Source organism: Desmodus rotundus, chromosome 11, assembly GCF_022682495.2.
Source record: "Desmodus rotundus isolate HL8 chromosome 11, HLdesRot8A.1, whole genome shotgun sequence".
Lineage (NCBI taxonomy): Eukaryota > Metazoa > Chordata > Mammalia > Chiroptera > Phyllostomidae > Desmodus > Desmodus rotundus.
Window position 1 is genome coordinate 6424326 of NC_071397.1, and position 22375 is coordinate 6446700.

Here is a 22375-nt window from a genome sequence, read left to right on the forward strand (position 1 = left end):
GATCCAACTTCATTGGGACTCTGTGAGCTTCAAGGACTTCCTGGAAGTCTATTTCCTTTGCAAGATTAGGGAAGTTCTCCTTGATTATGTTTTCAAACAGGTTTTCAATTTCTTGCTCTTCCTCTTCTCTTCTGGCACCCCTATGATTTGGATGTTGGAACTTTGAAAGTTGTCCTAGAGATTTCTAAGCCTCATTTTTTTGAACTCTTGTTTCTTTATTCTGTTCTGGTTGAATGTTTATTTCTTCCTTCTGCTCCAAATTTTGATTTGATTCCCTGTTTCCTTCCCTTTACTGTTGGTTCCCTGTACATTTCTCTTCATTTCACTTAGCATAGCCTCACCTTTTCCTCTGTTTTGCGACCATACTCAACCATTTCAGCGAGCATCCTGATTACCAGTGTTTTGAACTCTGCATCTGATAGGTTGGCTGTCTCTTCATTGCGTAGTTCTATTTTTGAAGCTTTGATCCATTTTTTCATTTGGGCCATATTTTTTTGTCTCAGCCAGGCTGTTCTGTTGTAAGGGGCAGAGCCTTGGGTATTCACCAGGGTGGGGCAACCCACTTTGCTGTATGTGGGGGAGTGGTCAGAGAGGGAACAATGCCACATGCTTGGCTTTCAGCAGGCTTTCAGTCACTTCCCCTGCTACCCACAAGCAAATGGGGCACTTCTGGTGCTGATTCCCAGTGTGTGGGTTTTGTATACATTCTAGCGCCTCATGTGTCTCTCCAACAAACTCTCCTGTGAGGCTGGGAGTTTCTCCTGCCACCACAATCCCTACAGAATTTTACTACCCAGGGTTTTGAGACTTTCCTTCCCCATGCTGGAACCCTGGTTTCGTGGTTTGCCTTGATCCTAAGTTGTTCCCCCCAGTTTATCCACACACAAGTGTGGGACCACCAGCCACTGCCTTGTCCATTCGGGTCCTCCATCCACCAAGGCGACATGTCAGCCCCTCCTTCCAGTCTGGATGAATGTTTCTTCTTTAATTCCTTGGTTGTCGGACTTCATACAGTTCAATTTTCTGGCAGGTTTTTTTTTTTTAATTTGTTTTTGTCCTCCTCTTGGTTGTGAGAGGAGGCAACGTGTGTCTACCTACACCTCCATCTTGGATATCCCAGTCCTTCTTGCCTTGAATATCTGGTAATGACTTATTCCAAACCCAACTCACATATAGAAACCTTCAAAAAATATTTTTATTAGCTATATAACAGCTTCTCTTGTCTCTTTTGAATTCCTCCCCCATTCCAAAGATAGTGCGGCCCTCAAATTGAAGACTGGAAGTGAGGCCTCTGCTCTCCTTGGCCTTTGTCCTGTTTTATTATCTATACATAATATAAACTCTGATTTGAAGATGCAAGTTATCTAAATATTACTCATCAATGAGGTTTGTTGCTAACAAAGGTCTGGGCTGATGGGCAGTGAACAGTAGTGATATGCTAAAGAATTAGTTCTGGGCAACAGAAGAAAAAGAATGAAAAACAAACAAAAATGCTAGAATCACCATAAAAGAGCTATTAAGAAAAAAATCTCAGAATGCAAACCCCTGAGGAGATAATGTCAGGGTTTGGGGAAAGGTACATTTTGAAGTTTTCTGCTTTTGTTATTTAAAAGTATTGTATTTGCACATGACCATGAATACTCCTCAACAAAGAAATATCCTGATCCCTAACTCCCCAAACAGACTATCAAACCAAACGATATTGCCACGGTCAGGAAACTTGCAAAGCCTCCGCATCTTATTATGAGAATCATGGACTGCGTTCTATTACTATTTCAAAAAAAAATCGACCCTGTTACTATGGATCCAGAAAAACCTTGCTGCAAGCCATCCTGGGGAGAGTCATTAAAAGTAAGTAAAATCTACTTTTGTAGGCTCCGTGAGGTCCGTGGGTGTTCTTATCCCAGGACGCTCAATATAGACCAGACAAGCTTGCAGATAAAAATCGACCATTGCGTATTGAATAGTTTTATCTTAATCTCTGCATCTCTCAGAGCACAGGTAGGGCAGGATTTTTAGGCGCAACGCTTCCTTTTTATAAAACCTGTTCAGAACCAGTGGCTAGTGTCCGCACAGCGTTGACGTCGACCCCACCCCGTCTCCAAACAGAGGCCGGTGTGGTTGGCGGCACCCAGGTGCACCCACCTGGCAGGAAACGTAGGTAGCTTTTATTTTAACTGTTTCACCACGGAAATGAGAAGGCAGTTTGCGTTCATAGATTTAGGCTGACTACTGTCATAGTCTTGATTTGTGTGGTTAGAGAAAATCAACTGTGAGTTCTTTTTTAAAACCCGATTTAGAAGCACACACTAACTCAGAAAGGAAGTGTTTACCTTCTTCCAGAACTTACAGGTTGCAGTACTGTCTTTCAGTTGATGAGTGCCACGGGCTTCCTGTGGAGCCTTCAGCAGTTCCCCAAGGACACTATTAATGAAGAGACGGTAGAGTTACTACAGCCCTACTTTAATATGGATGATTACACTTTTGAAAGCGCCAAAAAAGTCTGTGGGAATGTGGCTGGTCTGCTGTCGTGGACACTTGCTATGGCTACATTTTATGGCATCAATAGAGAAGTGTTGCCTCTGAAGGTAAGTTTCCCTCCTTCTCCCAGTAAATCAGTGTTTAGTAAAATCAAGCATTAATATGACTGCTATTAAAAAAACAAAGCATAATTTGACTAACAAAGGTAGATGTCCTTGTTACCAAGTTTTTCTTTTTTTCTGTATGTCCTCTCAGTTTCTCATCCTTTTTACATCTCTTAATATGTTTTGGACATCTCAGACAAGAAACTGAAGCCAACTCGTTAACCCTAAATACTAGGAAATAATGAAAAAACATATACAAAGAGTATTGAGGAGGAAATTGCAGTGGTCCGAGAATTCATATCTGGCCAAGCTGCCTTACTTGTATGAGAGAACAAAAAGACGTTCTCAAGGATACAGTTTAATTATTGAAGGGTAAACAACACACACACACACACACACACACACACACACACACACACCCCCCCATCCTGGGCCAGACTGTCCTTCATGTCTGAGGGAACAGAAAGCTTTCTCAGGAATGCAGAGGAGTCATAAATGTACCACCCAGACAAACACAGCCTCCGCTGCCCACCCCCAGCCCCATAAAGCTAAAAGAGTTGAAAGTGGTTGCTCTGTGGATGCAAAAGGGAGGAGGTTTGGGAGAGGGTTACTGGTTTTTATAAGCTTGATAAAAGTGACTGCCTCTTCATACGCCATGCTTCTAAACAAGTAGAAAATAAATAAAAAACAAGAAAGTTTTAACAAAGGGTAATGATGAGAATATATAGCAAAACACCAAAACAAAAATGTACCAGGAAAAAAATGTTACTATAAATGTTAGAATTCAAGAAAAAAAGGCTTGAAAGAGCCATCATTTTTATTGATAAAAATGTTGATTCCTAACAATTAAGTCCACAGCGAGACTTAATAGTAATAATGTCTTATGCAATAAATAAGATAGCATTAAATCACATAAAACGAAACCTATTAGTACTTGAACTGGAGATTAGTAAAAACGGTGTTGTGATTTTAGGCTGCAGCCCACAGTGTTGCTCAACCACAGATCGGGTGGCCCAGGCCCGGCTCTGAGGGTGTGTGACCTGAGCGCACAGGGCCCTGTGTTAGGGGCTTGTGCTCAGCCTGATGCTTTGCTGTCATCCTCTCGAAGTCCTTAATGTTTTAACAAGGGGCCCCGTATTTCTGTTTTGCTCTGGGCCCTGCCAATTATGTAGTGGATCTCGGTAGGCATAAATTAATATTTACATACAGATTTTACCTATATTATTTTTAAGGTTGATTTGCTATACTGAACTTTTTAAAGTATAAACAAAGAAACATTTACAAAGATTGATGATGTCCAATACTAAAAGAAGACCCTGACTTAATTCCCAGAAGCAAAAGCTGCTGAGGCCTCATTCTTCTTTTTTTCCTTTTTTTAAAATTGACTTTTAGAGAGAGAGGGGAAGGGAGGGAGGGGAGGGGCAGAGAGAGAGAGAGAGAAGAGAGAGAAAGTGAGAGAGAGAAACGTTGATTTGCTGTTCCACTCATCTGTGCATTCGTTGGTTGATCCCTGCACGTGCCCTGACCAGGCTGGAACCTGCAACCTTGGCACGTTGGGACAATGCTCCATCCAGCTGAGCTACCCGGCCAGAATGAGGGCTGAGGCCTCATTCTTTGATAATAAGCACTAAAATTAGAAAGTTTGTATTTTAAAAGTCAGTCACTTCTATTTAGAAAATGATGACAAAAAAACTAGTTACTAAAGCTTTTGTGATGTTATAAACTAATACATTTTCTTTCCTTAACTGAACCAAAGAAAGTAAACCCAGTACACAGTTACCTACGAGAATACATACACAGAAAATTTAAGGAAAGCAGAATAGGGCTAATATAAATAACATTAAAAATGAGAAAAGAGAAAAGGAGAATACATGAGTAAATCTAAAAACTGGTGCTTTGCAAAAACAAAACATAAGAGGTATGATCTCAGAAAATGTTATTAAGAAGAAAATATAGAAGAACAAAGGAGTATAGAAGAATAAATCCATATAATCACAGATGTGTAGATTTAAATAATCAAGAAGCAAATTTTACACAGTTATATGTAAATACATTGGAAAATATAAATGAAATGAAAATTTCCTGGGGAAAATGGCTAAATTCAAATAAATGAAATATTGAGAAAGAAAATCAGAAAGTTATCAAAAAACTTCTATGCCAGAAGTCTCTGGGGCTGTATTACTTTGCTGATTAAGTATTTCATAGTTATAAGAAAATGTGGTTACGATGTTGTAGGACTTAGGAAAAGATGAAAAACTACTGTTAAAGTAATTTCACTTCCAAGAATTTATACCAAGGAAACCATCCAAAATGTTTACATACCCAATAGTACCTATCACAGCATTATTTATAATAATTAAAACTGAAAAAAGAAATGTCTAAAAGTACAGAAAAGGGTACATAAATGATGACACGTCCAAATTGCAGGATATGGTACAGCCACTGATGTTCATGAAAAGCCTTTTAAGGATGGGGAAATGATGAGGTGGAAAAATAATCAAAACGTAAATGTTGTCAGCTTCTTAACACAATACTCACAGACTGTCTCTGGGTAAACGTAAGGGTAATTTTGTGCTCCTTCCTATACGTGATTGCATTTTTCATGTTTTCTATGTGTAACATTAATAATTAAAAGAAAAAGACATAAATGAAGTATCTTCAAGACCCTCTGCTTCCTCAGCTGAAAACACTGGAACAGATGGCCTCCAAACCATCTAGGGCAAAATTATGTAATCTATTGCGCAGATGTCTCGCGGTGCTAACACGGCTCTGCCCTAATCACCTCCTCTTCCTTCTAAGGCTAACCTGGCCAAGCAAGAGGGCCGTCTAGCGGTTGCTAATGCTGAGCTGGGGAAGGCACAGGCACTGCTTGATGAGAAACAAGCGGAGCTGGATAAAGTACAAGCAAAATTTGACGCAGCAATGAATGAGAAAATGGTGAGATTAAAGACCCCCAAATACTGAAACGACATCCTGTAAAGTTACACAAGTATGTGTTGTAGTTAGAAATTAGGTAAATGTTTATGACGAGAAATTTACCTGAATGCTCTTACTCAGTAGCCATGTCTACTTATTTTGGATCTTTGACACTTGAAATCCTTTTTTAATAATCTTCTTCTGTAAGAGGAAGCTGTGATGTCAAACCTAGAGAGGACTCACTGGAGAGTTAGAAAACTCGTTTCGGGTCCAGCTCATGCACTTTTCAATTAATCGTGCAGTTGATGGCAGTTGACCTCAATTGTCCATTCAAGGGGGGTCCTAATGTGGCCTCCGGGGCAGGCTGTGAGCAGTGGCGGTGAGATCAGTGCTCCGCAGTCAGCTCATGCGGGGCGGGGCCAGGAGAAGAAGGGGACCTTGTTCGCAGGGTGTGCGGCTCTCGTGGTCTAGTTACCCCGCCCACTGCCAGTTTTAAGCTGCCAGGGGGGTGCGGCTGAACCCAGACCTGGAACGGCCTGGGCGGCAGCACACCGTTGGGCGTGATTTCCACCGTGCCGACCCAGTGGACTGAGATGGCCTCACTCAGGCAACACGGAAGCCTAGTAAGTAATTAGGGAGTGATGGGTTCGGTTACTTTACCTTTCCTTTTAACATAATTTGTTTATATAATTTAATTTTTAACGATGGCTGTTTAACTCCAGCACACACGTTTCCTGAAAATGTAACAGCTGGCTTTTGTGCACAGACACAAGCTGCCTATAGCATGTGACTGTTGTGTAGTATTTTCCTGGGAAAAAAATCTTGGTAAATTGCGAAGAACTTAGAATGATCAAATCAAAGATTTAAAATGGTATATTTTATTAGATTTGATTCTACCTTGAAATAGTTAATAGAAATACTATTTTAATTTGTGTGCTTTTCTTGAAATTTTGTAATGTAAAATAACTATATACTGAATAAATTACCAGAATTTAATATGTAAAGTTCCACTCACACTATATTTTTAAATTATACTTGTTTTGCACATTAAGAAATTCCTCCGTGTATTTTTATATGTGGATATAATGGAGATTTAATCAGCAATTAAAAAAGTTCTTTAGGAACTACTATAAAGGACACATGGACAAAATCAAGGGGGAGGGTGGAGGTGGGGGAGGGAGGTGGGTTCGGCTGGGGTGGGGTGGAGGGATGGGGAGAAAATGCAGACAACTGTAATTGAATAACAATAATTTTTTTTTAAAAGTTCTTTGAGACATGCTTCCTTTACGAATGTAGGATTTGCTTAACGATGCCGACATGTGCCGGAAAAAGATGCAGGCAGCTTCCACGCTCATTGATGGGCTGAGTGGAGAAAAAATCCGATGGACTCAGCAAAGTAAAGAGTTCAAAGCTCAGATTAATAGGTATACATTTTGGTCTTTACTATACTCGCTCTGCTATCCGTCTTCGGCACCACCTCAAGTGCCACCTCTTTGTCACGTTGGGGAACATAAAATCCATCTCCCTGTGAAGACCGTTTCTCCTCCATTTCCAAATATCCTCTCTGAATCCCACCATCTAAGAAACTGCCTACAGCTTAAGTAACGAATGCACTCTCAGTCAAAGAGGCAAGAAAATTTCGTGAAACACTCTGAGTCTCAGTTTTGGCCCAGCAGTGTGGGTGTTCAGTGTGAGAGTGCTTCACGCACGGTCTGGATTTGCCAGGGCGATCTATGAGCTTGCTCTGCTGGTGTCCTCGGACAACTCAGAGAGGGGAGTGAGAAAGGAAAAGTAGTTGAATCAAGAATGATTCTGAACAGGACCAGCCGTGGGGGAGGAACAGAATCTTTTCCTCCTCCTGGAGTCGAAGCTCTGGACCTGTGGCTTCAGGAGGAGCCTTCTGTCTTGCTCCCTGACCTTCCCAAATATGGTCATTGCTGCTGCTTAAGGTCCCTGCCAAGTCTGGCTTCCAAGTGCAGGGAGCAAAGAAGGACTCACCTCGTAAGGAAACAAAACTGCGCTGTGGCCTTTCCAACTCCTTAATGCGAGAGCTTAAACTGTGGTAGGTGACGCTTGTGTTTGTTCCTTAACAGACTCGTAGGTGACATATTGCTGTGCACCGGATTCCTTTCCTACCTTGGTCCTTTCAATCAGATATTTAGGAACTACTTGCTTAAAGATCAATGGGAGATGGAGCTGAGAGCTCGGAAAATTCCTTTCACTGAAAACCTGAATCTTATTTCAATGTTGGTGGATCCTCCAACAGTAAGTGTTACTCTCCTCATAATATTTGAATTACAGTCTCATTTTATATCTTAATAAAGGTATACCAAATTTGTTTGCTTTTTCATTTAATTGAAAAGATTGCTTTCAAAATGCTTATGAGCACCAAAAATGAAATTTTCTTTGTTGCATAAGTTTCATTTTAAGAAACCCTGCTTACAAATTAATATCAGTTGCATTGCTACAAACTAAAAGATCATTTTTGAGTTACAGACTTGCTGATACTGAGCTCTTCTTATAGCCCTTCAGTATTTACACCAGTCCTATTAAATCACACTCTCTCTCAAACGTGTTAGGCAAATGCAGACATCAGCTAGGCCCTAACTACTGTTACTAACCTTCTCTCGGTCATTAGCAAAGCTTTATTAGTGTCCAACACAGCAGCACGTTCTGTGTCACTGAGTGATAGCGTGACCTGCCACGGTGACCTTCCTCATTGGGAATTTGATGCCTCTGTCAATTTTCAGTAAACTTTACAGAGCTTCTGTGGTATTAAATGCTTTCCAGGCAATTTGTATTCATGAGCTGCTTTTCTGATTTGTGAATATGATCCCCAGTTGCCTTAGAGGTGGCATGCTATTAATTTCATGTTATCTCTATTTACAAGTTAAAAATTAATCTTTTCCAATTCAAGCAATGTTGCACTGGGCCTGACAGGGACTAGATAATGTGTTGAAGATGCAATGGGTCACTGATGAGGCTAAGTGGGCCAGGATATTCTTTACCAATTATAGCCTTTGAAGGTGCTGGGATAATTTAACAAAGGTGGAGGCTGGTTGGTTCATTGGATTTCAGGTGGTTTTATTGACCATGGGAAGGCAGGAGGGCAATTCCCTCTTAATTTGGAAAGGAAATACATTTTTAATGTCATCGATGAGCTCCTGCCAGTACAATATCTCATTCCCCTAACTTCTCTGCCTCCAGCTGTGCAATCCCTGTACACCACGAAAGCGGAACCAAAGGGAAAGTTTCAGAGGCTTATCCCCGGGCTTATCTTCTCTGACATCTTACCGCCAGCGTTCATTATCTGCTAACTCCGGCCCATCTGGGTCCCACCCGCAAAGCAGCGTCGCCACTTTTCCAGCCCGTGCTCTCTGAATGTTCAGCAGCCATGCCTCATGCAGTCAATTTAACAATATTTCCTCATAAGCGTGAAAATACAACATACAGCACTAAACCTAGCCTTGCATTATTAGAGAAAGGATTTATTATTTGATACATTTGTTTTCTAAAATTTAATATTACTTCGTTCACATTTACAAGTTTGGGGTTTTTTTTTTCTAGGTGCCTGTTGCATACTCTCAATGGGAAAATACACCTGTAAATTTTAAATTCTTTTGTATCGTGGTACTTTTATATTACTAACGAAAGCATTCTTGTTCCCTTTGAATGGCCATGTCCATTTCCTGTTACTCAGATTGGCGAGTGGGGACTGCAGGGATTACCAGGAGATGACCTATCAATTCAGAATGGCATTATCGTGACAAAGGCCACCAGATACCCACTCCTTATAGATCCACAGACTCAAGGCAAAACTTGGATTAAATCAAAGGAAAAAGAAAATGACCTGCAGGTATGTACCATCTGGTGCAGGAGAAAGTAATCTTAAAATCATGAAAATTTCCCCAAATTTTTGTTGAATTCTCCAGTCATAAAGTTGTCATCTCTCTAATTGGTTGCTAATTTACACACTTGAGTTTCGTAACAGGGATTCCGGGCAAAGGCTTCCATATTTCCTCTCTTTTGTGCTCTCTGTTAATTTCATTCTTCCCCTCTCTGTCCATTTCCCTGGCTCCTATTGCTTTTCCCAAGGTTGGATATGGCTTTCATTCTGGGCCTTGGGTCTGGGCGTACAGGAAAGCAACCAAAGAATTCGTGAGTCAGGCCACTTGCACCAACCTAGCTCAGACACTTGGTACTACTGTGGCATACTAGAGTGTAGTGGTAGGGCTGGAGTCTAATAAATTGTTCATTTTAAGGTAGGGGCGAACAAAGGCAGGAGTCCACCACTCCCTTGGGGATCTTGTTACCACTGATACTTTAATCAGCTGCCAGTGTGGACCATTCATTGTTTCCTCAACACTGTTCTAAGCCTCCTGGACCCATATTTTTGCGTGTACTATTTCTGCTAATGAGAATGTCGTTCTCCACCCTACTGCCCACTTTACTTATATCACAGATAAAAATCTTAAATAGTCTTCAAAGCCACATCTATGGCTACCTTCGTCAAGGCTTTTCTGTGTCCTCAGCTTAAGACGTCCTGTCCTGATTCCTCATAATGTCTTACTTGTCTTTCTGCTGTGGGTTTAGAGTCTGTCTGGAATTATTGTTCTTTTCAGATTTCTCTTTTATCTCTACTGTACCATAAACCTCTTGCTGGCCGGGTTTATGGTTTTACCCCATCTTTATATTTTCTGCACAGTTCTTTATATAGAATAGAAATGATGATATTTATTGAATTTAAAGGAATTAATCAAAGTATATCATCATTATAGGAAAAGATACAGAAGAATCATGTGGTCATCTTGATAAATGCAGAAAGAGCACTTGGTAAATTAAACGCCCACTCATGATAGCACTTCCAGAAAGCTAAGAATAGAGTGTCATATAAAGAGCATTTACAAAAAGCCCACAGCAGACACCATATTTAATGGTGAGACATTGAAAGAGTTCCCTCTGAGATCATTGCTTAGCTGGCAGGTGGGCACTGCCTTGTGCTCATGAGCACCCCTCATTAATGAGCCCCACCTCATTAATACTCAGAGCACGATGCATCCGAGAAGTCCTGGCGAGGGTCAGAGTGTAAGTGGAGAGAAGAGTGAAGGGAAGTGGAGGTAATGGGAATGCAGCTTCTGAGGACCTGCATTCACAGGGGAGTGCACTCCTGCTAACTCAGTTGTCTGGGTCCAACTGACCTGTAATTCACCCCTTATTCCAGTCCTCTTGCCTCTGGCTGTTGATCTCCCTGCTCATCTTTTCCTATTTCCTGTCTCTCCAGTTCATCATTAAACTCACTGATAGTCTTCAGTAATGTCTTTCCTGATATAATTCAGACCCGGGTACCCTCTTGAAGAAGCAACAGGCGTATGCTAGAGACGCTTCCATGTTTTAAAAAGTATCTACTGCTGAAAGGGAGTAGATGCAGGGAGATTGAAAATATATCCTCCTTACTCAGAAGACATGATTTTTCTGAATACGTGAATCAGCACACGAACAAACACGTAAATGAAAACAAAGTGAAACAAAATTTGGTATTTCTCGACTTGAGAAGGAAAACAAGGTGAAACATGAAGCACTTTATAAATGTTAAATTCCAGCGCTGCACGCCACCTGGCAGCTGTGCCGCGGCCCCTTCAGTGTCCTCTCCAGGGCCTACAGCGCAGACCTCTGGGAGTGGAAGCTGTCCCCCGGGCTCCTCTGTAAAGAACCCAGTGGTCAGCTTGTATCTGTGCCGATGACCCAGGGTCTGGTGGGAGCTGCTACCACACAGTGTTTCTGCACAAGAAAGATCAAGTGAGCTAAACCTGAAATTCTGACTCTAAGGTGCGATTGCAGGTTTATAAAAGATCTGAAGATGATAAAAGGTAATCTTAAGTGAATTAACAACTTGAAAACTATTATTTCTTAATTTAGTGTATTAGGGCTCTCCAGAGAAACAGAAACAATAGGATATCTATATATAGATGTGTAGAACGATGTATTATGAGAGATTGGCTCGTGGGATAATGGAGGCTGGGAAGTCCCACAGTCTGCAAGGTGGAGGTCCAGGAAAGCCGGTGCTGTTCTAGTTCAAACCCCAAAGGCCGGAGAACCGTGTAAGCCAAAGGTGTAAGTCCCAGTCTGAGTCCGAAGGCCAAAGAGTCAGGGGCTGATATCCTAGGGCAGAAGATGGATATTTCAACTCAAGCCAAGGGCTAGTTTGCCCTTCCTCCACCTCGTTCTCCAAGCATCAGCTGACGCCTCCCCACCAGGACTGGTGAGGGGGAACTTCTTTACCCAGTCTACCAGTTCAAATGCTAATCTCTTCTGAAAAAACCATCAGAGACACACCCTCAAATAATGTTCCCAGCTATCTGGGCATCCTTTAGTCCACTCTTTAAGTTGACACATAAAATTAACCATCACACTTGGGAAGGAAATCACAAAAATAGAATTTATCCCTTGGGAAATAGAGCAGGATAATTATATTTAGTCTTATTGGGACCTTGTTTTATCTTGTTTAATAAGCTAGTTAAAGCTCTCTGTTTAGATTCTTTCACCTTATCAACTCATAGTAAGGCCTTTCGTAGCATTTGTATTAAAAAGAGCTCTCCATGGGAGGGGGGAATTCATGTGTGAGATTTTTTGTTTTAGTTATTTCCTGTCTATTAAAACAGGACAAAGGTGGACTTATTAAATTTTTCAATTCCACCTCTTGTTTTCACAGCAAGTCAGAAATAATAGTTTTTAATTCCACTTTCCTAATCACTTGCTGGCCCAGTGGATCTTCCTTGCATCTTAAGATGAGCAGTCACGGTAGCATAAGGGCAGTAGATGAGTTCAGAGGATAGGCTGCGAGGAGACGGAGAGCTGAGGGCTGGACCCTCCGGAATCCTCACACTGAGGCTGGGGGAAGGGTCATAGAACTAGGAGTTCAAAGGAAATTGGCTCATGCAAAGATCAACCAGCCCAGTGTGTCTATTCTAACTAATAACAAACATTGGTCTACAAGTGGGGGACTCTGCCAGGCATTCAGAATTCTAATTAAAGTTTTTTTCTTCTATTTTATAAGAATATTTTTTATATTTTACAAGAAAATAAAAAGTGAATGTATAGTCTTTCAGTTGGCAAGTATCTCTCATATTCCGCCATTGTGCCACTGCCAGAGACAGAATAGGCGGATGAACCCTTGGTTGGACTCCGTGTATCACTTTTGACAATCTTATGCTTATTTCTTTAAATCAGTCATCTCGTAGGAGTCCTGAGAAGTAATGAATATCACAAGTATGCAGGTTACTTTGCTCTCTCTGAGTGGTTGCAGTTATGTAAATGTAAACAGGTTCATTATTACTGCTCTTCCAGCTGTGGAGCAGAGCTCTGACCCCGCACCCAAGGAACGCCCCTTTGTCCTCCCCTTTCCATCCCAGAGAGCCTGCCACAGGCCAGGGCTTTCACATCCAGGGACTCACCAAGCTTTGATAGTTTGTTACTTTCATTTTTATAAGCAAGGCTTCCTGCATAGCCCTCAAAATTCTTAGTCAACTCTTAGTTTCCACTGAGGAGGAGGCACATTCTTTGTGCCATTTCTATAGTGATGAATTGTTTATTTTCAGGTGACATCTCTGAACCATAAATATTTCCGCACGCACTTGGAGGACAGCCTTTCCTTGGGCAGACCCCTTCTCATTGAGGACATTCGTGAAGAGCTGGATCCAGTCCTGGATAACGTGTTAGAAAAGAATTTCATTAAATCAGGCACCACTTTCAAGGTGAGCTTTGTGAAAGAAAGAGAGAAAGAGGGAAAGAGGCAAAAGAGAAAGAAAAGAAAGGGAGGAAGAGGGAAAGGGAGGAAGAGAGAAAGGGAGAAAGAAAGAAGGAAGGAAGGAAGGAAAAAGAAAGAAAAAGGAAGGGAGGAAGGAATGGGGGAGAGAGAGGGAGGGAGGGAGGAAGAAAAAAGGGAGAAAGAAAAGAGAAAGGAAGGGAGGAAGAAAGGAAGGAGGGAAGGAAGGAAGGAAGGAAGGAAGAATAAAAAAGAACAATGGTGACATCTACTTACCTTTTTGAGCATAGCAATGAAGGCAATTTCTTTCAGGTGTTTGGTACACTGGAAAAAATAATTTTCAAACATATTCAGTGTTTCTCTGAAAATATATAATATATAAAAATACAGGGTGAGGGCGATATCTTGGTAAGAATAGCCATTTCGCTGAAACTAAATAATATATTAAGGAAAGACATTGCTCATTATAAGATATTAATATTTCACACACAACATACATATTTTAACAACTCCAAGAAAATGGGTTGTGCAAGCCATATATACATCTGTACAATAAAACCTGTATTTTCTCACTAGAGAAAATTACATTTTAATAAAGTCTATGGACATTGATTTGTTCATTTCTCTCTTTATTAATTTGCAGTCTAAAATCATGGACTTTGCTGGAAACTATGGAATTCTGTTCCTAATTGTTGGTTATAATTGTTTTCAGTATAAGTGCTTTTATAATTGGTGTCATTCTCTACCTTTAGGCTTCTTTGGTTTCTTTCTTTTTTTCTTTCTTTCTTTAGAATAACTGCATTTCTGATTGAATATTTTTGCTTTGGACAACTTAATTCTATGAATATCAGTGAATAAGAATTCAAATTTTCCTTATTAGACAAAGAGATTTATTTAGAAAAAATTTATTCATAATGTGAATTCTTTTATAAGCCATGTTTAATATGCCAAAGGAGGTTGCAGAATCACCATTCCTGAAGGTCCTTTAAAAGACCCCCAGCTCTTACCTGCCGTGTGCAGGCACACTGCCGGAGAATATGGTGGTTTTCCATCCCATGCAGGATTAAGATTAATTAAAAATTCAAGTCATTTAAAAATGTTATAATCTCCACCGGAGTTTTAAAGAGCACAACCTGTCGTTTCTCAATGTGCTGCAGCCTGTAGTGTTGAAGGTAAACGTCATTGTTCTGGGAAATAAGTTGGCATTTTCTTCTTCTAAAATTTCACTAACCCTTTCTGTTGTTAAATGTGCTCCAGATATGACTGTGAAATAGAAAGCGGAATGACGCTTTCCATAAACAGGACAAATTTGCATAGTAGAAAACAATCTTAGCAAGTGGAAAAAACAGTCAAATCTTTGAGTTTTCCTCTATTCAACATTTGTTTGGGATACATTTTTCATTTAATTTGCTTGGTGTTGTGACTAAAAACATCTTCAAGCAAGACCACAAATCTAAATTATTCTAAAGGAATAGGCTGCACTCTTTAAGATCAGTGATTAAAATTTTCCAACTGTCCTTTGCAGTTCCTTCAAGTTTCTCAGCACCTTTGGTAACTTATTTCCTAAATTGAACCCATATTGCTTGTCCTGTCCTTTATGCGTTTTTAAACTTTGTATTTGAATTGATCTAGGTGAAAGTCGGTGATAAGGAATGTGATATCATGAGCACATTTAAACTTTACATCACTACAAAGTTACCAAACCCTGCCTTCACGCCTGAGATCAACGCTAAGACATCAGTCATTGACTTCACCGTGACGATGAAAGGGCTTGAGAATCAGCTACTAAGGAGGGTGATTCTAACAGAGAAACAGGTAATAAACCTCTCAAGGTAAAGAACTTTAACGTAAAATAAATTATAGTAAATGGTTAAACTGTATTGGGAAATTGTTAAGTATGTGGACAAGAAAAAATGAAGTATATTGTATTTACCTTTATTAACATGAATATTTGTTTTGCAGTCTTAAGTCCTGTCAAGAAGTCATATAACTCACCTCTCCTCCAACTTCAAACACACACACACACACACACACATACATACATACACACACACCCCTATTTCCACCTCCTACATCTGTCTTTAAACCTTTGGGTATGTTGACTTTCATCTCTGAGGTCCTGTGGATGGGTGGTCTTGGGTATGCCTGAAGAATTCAATAAAATAAGGATCCTGGAGAAAAAGAAATGCCTCTGAATATTATTGCCACTGTAGTAGTTGCAACTACTATAATCGAGTGGTCTAATAATGTGAGGAGCCATACTTCCACTTTAATTAAATGAATCTGCTCTACAGCAGGGAACTTATTTAAGTATAACTGAGGGTTCTAATGAAATAACAACATAAGACTGGATGGTTCCAAGAAATTGATACAAGATTAACCTAATTTGAGTTTAGGGTAAATCTTAGAAAATATTAAATATTATGCATAAAACATAATTTTATGTATTTGTACATATAAATATATTTGCATAAAATCCAAGAAATATAATTAATTGCTTAAATATAGTTAATTTTAGTATTAAGGGTTTAGGGACAAGGCAAGGTTAGAAACAGTAAGACCACAGCGGCATGGAATTGGAAGTGAGAAAAAGAATGGCAGAAGACTGGACAGGGAAAGGAGGAAAGGCAAGAGATACGAATATATGGGCACAAACAGAGGAAAGACATTCACAAATGGAAGGAGAAATGATACTGACACCAAAGAAGGAGAGAGACTCAGTGAAACGAGAGGTAAAATTGTACCTGGTTGAGAAGGTTCACTTGGCGCAGGCCCTGGAAAGGCAGCCAGTCTGGTGGAGTGAAGGGGTGCAGTCCCAGCTTCCACTCTCGTTAGCTGTTTGATCTCAGTTAATAAACAGTCCAGGGCTTGTGCAATCCAGAAAGAGCATCTGTTCCACTTGCACAGCAAGGCAGAGAGAGCAGGGGCCCTCAGTTTGTCGTCTCCATCACCTCTTAGGCCTCACGATGTCAACTGCTGAAAATTAGTCCTTCCTTTGTGGTCTGCCTGGTGCTGCTGGTCTGTTCTGGAGTGATTCCTCACTGGTGCGGATGCCCCATGCAGGCTGCGCAAACGTCTGTCACGGAGGCTACTCCTCTGTCTGAGGCTGCAGTCGGTGTCCCCAGAGCGCCCCACACTCATTCCTCTAGGCCTTAGCTTCCTCTTCCAGAGATGTGCTATCACCAGTCTTGCTAGAGAAAACAAAACGCACACTTAGTCTGCAGAAGGCCATCCTGACCATGATGTTTAACCCACCTAACAATTCTGCCCTCACACCTCCATTTTACAGATGAGCAAATGGAGACCGGAGAGAAGAGAGTCTTAACCTGTAAGAGCACATGGGCTTCTCCCCCAGGCCACCCCCACCAAAGTTCCTGCATAAACTGTGCAGGCCATGCTGTAACGCTCACAGCGTCCACTGTACCACGATGCTTGCTTTTTCGTATCTTACTGAAAAGGAAGCTGACGGGTGTTCCTTTTGTCCACGTGTTCTTATACTGCCACCCAGGGGTGACTGTTTTCATGAAAACCGTACATTAGCTCTTCCCCTGCAAACATGGCCATGACCTTGATCACCACCCCATCAAGCGCTGCAGGCCTGACAGTGCAGTGGTAATGCACACGGTCTTGGCGTTGGAGAACAAGGCTACTAGGCCTTTCTCTGCCCGTCACTAGCCGTGCACGTTACATTGGAACGTTATTTGGAGTTAATATTTCTGGGTGCTCAGTTTCCCCAGATGTAAAATAAAAGTTGATGAGCTAAATTTGGCACATTTCAATTTAACAAATATTTCTTGGGGTGAGACCATTTTCTGCAAAACCTTGAGATAAGTGCTGTCAAGAATACAAGAATGAATAGGACAGGTTCCTGCCCTTTAGACGTGTGGAATCTAATTGGAAGGACATAAGCAACACGCAGACTGTAAAGCGAGCCATAGCAGATATGCAGATGGGAGCCGCGCTGTGGCTTTTGATGGACAGATTGGTTTAGGAAGACTTTTTGAAAGTGGTGGGATTTCTGAAGCAGTTTTTAAAGAAACTTTCTCAACTAAATAGTTTAAAAACGCCTTTTGACACAATTCTAGGTACAAGGTATGATTCTGTATAAGATCAGAAAAAAAGTGCTATAAAGAATGCTATTGAGACTGTTTCTGTTTACTCTACATTTAGCAAGAGTACTGTACCCATGTTAAATTTCCCGAGTTTGAAAATTGTACTATGGTTGTGGAAGAGAATGTCTTGGTTCTTAAGCCAAGAGATTTGCTAAAGTTTTTAAGGATAATGGATCATAACATGGGCAAGTGGTCTGGCAATAATGATAATAATTATTATGTAGAGAGAAAAACTAATAAAGCAAAATGTTATTTGGTGCATCTAGGTGATAGGTTTATAAGAGTTCAGTGTACCAGTCTAGCAACTTCTCTGAAAGTTTGAAATTTTTCAAAATATAATTTTTAAAAATGCATCATCTATTAGAAAAGATACCTCCCAAACATGCAGTTTAGCCCCACTGATAAGAAGGAGCTGCAAAATAATGAAAAATGGATTTGTATTGGCAACTGGCTATGCCAAACCAGGTATCTGGAGTTCCTGTAGGCAGATCCCAAGCAAAGACCTCAAATTTGGCTTTGGTTGCCCCACGGTTCCTTGATATTAATTAATGCCTCTTTGTTTCTACCACTTCTGACTGCAAATAAAGTTAGCACTTCTCCCAGAGGCAATGTGGGAACAGGTCCAAGAGAATGGGATGCTCTAATTTAAATAAACTGAAAGCTGGAAAGGGAGCTGGGGATAATTGAGCAAAATTATTTTAGCAAGGTTATCTCATGCATGACAGTGTGCGTGCTGTGGAAACTTGATGCTACTGGGTACAATTAAAAACTGTACAGAGAAACAAAAATACAGAAAGATAGGTCTGACTAATGATAGTACGTAATTTCTTTTCATTCAAAAGGCACTTTGGGTTAAACTTTTAAAATGTGATAATAAACACTAGTAAATGGGATTTGCCATAATAATTGGTAACATTCCGATGTTGTTTTGTGGTTCTTAATAACAGGAGCTAGAGTCTGAGAGGGTCAAACTTTTAGAGGATGTGACTTTTAATAAGCGGAAGATGAAAGAACTTGAAGATAACCTCCTCTACAAATTAAGTGCTACAAAAGGTATTGTGTCATTAAGAGGGAGTCAAATAATGGACTCTGAATAAGGATTTCTTGTACCCTCTTTTCAATGGCCTAATGATTACACATGTTAGGAAATAGTTATCAATGCAAAAACAAGGAAGGCAATTTCCACGTGGACATTAAAGAAGGATAGCAGAGAATTTGATTTTTGAATTAGCAAACAGTCTCAGCATTTGAGAATAACAGTTTCCTTGATATAATTGCCCTCTTCTGAGAAAAATAAGGGCTCCCAATACAGCTAGGTAACTCATAATAGGCTAATTTGCTTGCCCAAAGGAAACTAATGGACTCAGTCTATTTTTTAGATTGACCCTCTCATTTGGCATTGAAATACAATTACCAAAGTGGGTTCTGATGTGTGTAATCTGTATTGGAGACGCTCACGCACCCAAGGCCCAGCTTATTTTTGATTTGACCTGACCTCCCACTTAGAAGCCAGGGATAGGTTCTCCTCTGGGCGGTCAGATCACCATACCACACCCTGATTTGGGGATGTACTCTCTCTGAATATGTAGAAATATTTTATCCAATGGAAATAAATTCAACAAACACTATAGTGTTCTGAATTAGGCAAATTACTGCAATGTTAATTCTACCATTTATCAGAAGTCTAATAAGGAACACTTACCAGCAGCACTTTAATCCTTGGATTAAAAAAAACTTAATCTCTTGAAAGAACATTATGTTACTCTCACAAAAGACTCCAGCAGTACCTTTAAGGTGACCTCAAGGAAAAGCCCTTTTTTCCTGCCTTTATTGCACTGCTTGTACCAGTGAAGCTGTCTGTCTCTTGGTCTAGTGAGTTCTCCCACCATCCGGATACCTCTGGGATTCTAAATATTAGAAAAGAGAGCTGAGGGCTCCTCCCCTGATCTCGCCAGAGTGTGCTGGGTTCAGGTCTCTTCCCTGTGAGGGTAACCACAGTTTGGATGTCTGTGGTAGGCCTAGCAGGCCCATCAGAGTAACCCCGCACCCTCCGGCAGCCCTGGCCCACCACTCCGAATTCTAAGCTAGGCCAGAACACTGCTGTTTGCGGATATCGTCAGCTCCTCGTGTCCAAAGTGTCTTTCCATATCTTAAAATGGAATTCACTGTAGAAAATGTGTTATTTCTAATGAAAACAATAATGAAGGGTGAAACCAAAAATAAAATTAGGATTTTTCTCCTGATGAGACGCCTCCACTGTTCGCCTAATTTACTCTTGTTAAGAGACCTAGCGGGATCGGAGTTCTCAGTGGCAAGGGCTGTTCCATTAAAGCGGGAGTAGATTGTGCACCACTGCCCTGCAGGCTGGTGTGGCCTCAGCTCCACTGTCACACCAGCGGGACCAACAAGCTCGGGGCACTTTGAGGGGGACCAGCAGGACGATGACGGAGTGAAAGCCACGTCACGTAAAGAACACCTGTGGGGGTGGGTGGAGCCAGGGTTTTGTCTGTAGACATTTGGAGGCCGGTGGTGGGCTGTCTTGGGAATACAGATTTCTAGGCGGAGTGAAGGAAGCCCCTCGGCAGGAGTTTTTAGAAGAATTCAGACTTCGGATGGTAGTTGGACTAGAAGCCTTCCAGTGTCTTAAGAGTCTGCCTTTCTACCCCGTGGGCTTTGAAGAGGTGGAGCTGACAATTAACGGGATGATTTCTGAACAGATGCACCTTTCATTCCAGCCTCCCCATCTCGTGTTCTACAGTTACTATAGTCTTCCTGTTTGGTTTTTAGGGTCCTTGGTAGATGATGAGTCGCTCATTGGTGTCCTCCGGACCACCAAGCTGACGGCAGCTGAAGTTAGTGAGAAGCTGCACGTGGCCGCGGAAACGGAGGTCAAGATCAACATGGCTCAGGAGGAGTTCCGGCCTGCCGCCACCCGCGGGAGCATCCTCTACTTTCTCATCACAGAGATGAGCATGGTCAACATCATGTACCAGACCTCCCTGGCGCAGTTCTTGAAGTTATTTGACCAGTCCATGGCTAGGTGGGCCTCCCTCCCTTCCCCCGAGAGAGTAACTTAAAGTATTTATTTGTCCTCTTATTCCCTTAGAAGAAGCTTTTCACTCCTTTGATTTTTAAAATGTTGTGCAGATCTGAGAAGTCTCCACTCCCTCAAAAGAGAATTACAAATATTATCGAGTACCTGACATACGAAGTTTTCACGTACTCTGTCAGAGGCCTGTATGAAAACCACAAATTCCTCTTCGTCCTCCTCATGACTTTGAAGATCGACCTCCAGAGAGGGACAGTGAAGCACAAAGAGTTTCAGGCTTTCATTAAAGGTGAAGGGTCTGGAGTAGGGGTGTGGTATATAAGGGCACTGTATGTATGTGTTCTTTGGTAGACTGTAGACTCGGGTCTATAATACAGTAGAACAGTTATATTCTAAGGAAAGTGAAGTTCTTTATTTATACCCCCTCTTTCTTTCTGATTTCCATTCACTGTGCTCTGTTCACTCAAGTTAACATTTCAGCTCTGATTTTTAGTTATGTAATTAAAAGGAGTTTGATCATTGTTACCTGCGATTAGGAGGCCGGATGCCAATGGGAGGAAAAGTGATGCTGGGGATGAGCCTTCTGCTGCAAGAAAGCAATTCCTTAAGCAAGGAGCGTAAAGACTTTTGGCAGTGTGAAAAAGGCACACTTGCATTTCATATTTGAAGTTCATCCCATTCATCGCTTGTCTCCATGTTAAAAGCATAATTAGGACAAAAGTATTTTATTCAGTTCACTAAAGCAAGTGTTTATTGAGCACATGCTATGCAGACCCATCATGCACAGCGCGCCTGTGAAGGGATACCAGGATAAACCAGACACTGCTTTAAAAGAAACAACAGTCTCATACTGGGGACAAGAATAATTTTTAAAATAACTGTAGAGTGAGGCAGAATAACCTCAGTGTTATAAGAGAGCTAAAAACAAAATGTTAGGTCTAAAACAAGGGAGAGATGACCTGTGTTTGGTGAGATCAGGAAAAGCTCCTTGGGAAATAGGCCTCTGCACATTAAGCTGAGTTTTTCAGATTATTCGATACATGGGGAAATGATCCAATCTTTTCTTCACTTTTTTTTGTTTTTTGTACATAATTTAATAAATCATTTTCTAGCTGCCCTTCTCCCCTCAAAAGAGGAAATGGCATTTGAAAATGACCCCTGAAGAACAGGTAGAAATGCAGGAACCGTTCCTCTTAACGTTCCTCACTGAGACAGAACGACAGGAGGAGAGAAACGAATAATATGTAAATTGGTGAAACTTGATTCCTAAAGGAAGGGTTTTCTTGGTCTGATGAGAAACAAGGTGTTGTGTCAGGTGGTGATGTGGTCCTTTGGGAGCCATGTATTTATTGTCCTTTAGGAAGGTTACCCTGGCAGGCATGTGCAGGATTAGAGAAGAAAGTCAGGAGAGTCCATTGTAATCTTCCCCGGCACAGGGAAGGCATGGTCAGCCTAGGGCCACGGCAGTGGGAATGAAAAAGAAGAAACAGAGGCGAGGGATCATAGCAGTAAAGTGGACTGGGTGTCCGAGCCAAGAGAAGGGTCAGAAATGAGGCTTCTTGTGTGTGCAGAGATTTCCGGTCTGGTTGGTTAGAAGAGGAGCTGCTTTAGGAGTGTCGGAGTAGGGGAATAATGAAAGTGATTTTCGTACCTAGTTTCAGTCAGCACAGGCTGGGTTTTCTGACCATAAAAGCAGTCCCCAAATTTCAATGGCTCAGCCCAGCAAAGGCATACTTCCCCTTCACTCTCTCTCCAACACGCTTGTCGTCGTCACGCAGGAATCCACACTGCTTCCGTAGTTACTATGGCAGAGGGGTGGGATGTGGCAAATTGTGCAATGGGATGGGGGCTCTTAAAAGTTACCCCTTACGTGACACATGTCACTTATGCTCATATTTCATTAGCCAAAGCATCTAACTTCAGAGAGATCAAGGAAATGCAGTTCTCCCAT

The 22375-nt window shown here is 41.3% G+C and overlaps 1 protein-coding gene across 1 annotated transcript in view; it reads left to right on the plus strand.

Moving 5' to 3' along the window:
• Nucleotides 1–22375, plus strand: part of DNAH8 (dynein axonemal heavy chain 8) — a 288603-nt gene that overhangs the window by 191957 nt on the left and 74271 nt on the right. The window contains exons 69-79 of the mRNA XM_024557808.3: nucleotides 1684–1851; nucleotides 2373–2588; nucleotides 5385–5522; nucleotides 6798–6925; nucleotides 7595–7766; nucleotides 9202–9357; nucleotides 13097–13252; nucleotides 14896–15078; nucleotides 18323–18428; nucleotides 20163–20415; nucleotides 20523–20713. Coding sequence (XP_024413576.3) covers nucleotides 1684–1851; nucleotides 2373–2588; nucleotides 5385–5522; nucleotides 6798–6925; nucleotides 7595–7766; nucleotides 9202–9357; nucleotides 13097–13252; nucleotides 14896–15078; nucleotides 18323–18428; nucleotides 20163–20415; nucleotides 20523–20713 — 1867 coding nt within the window. The remainder of the gene's footprint in view (nucleotides 1–1683; nucleotides 1852–2372; nucleotides 2589–5384; nucleotides 5523–6797; nucleotides 6926–7594; nucleotides 7767–9201; nucleotides 9358–13096; nucleotides 13253–14895; nucleotides 15079–18322; nucleotides 18429–20162; nucleotides 20416–20522; nucleotides 20714–22375) is intronic.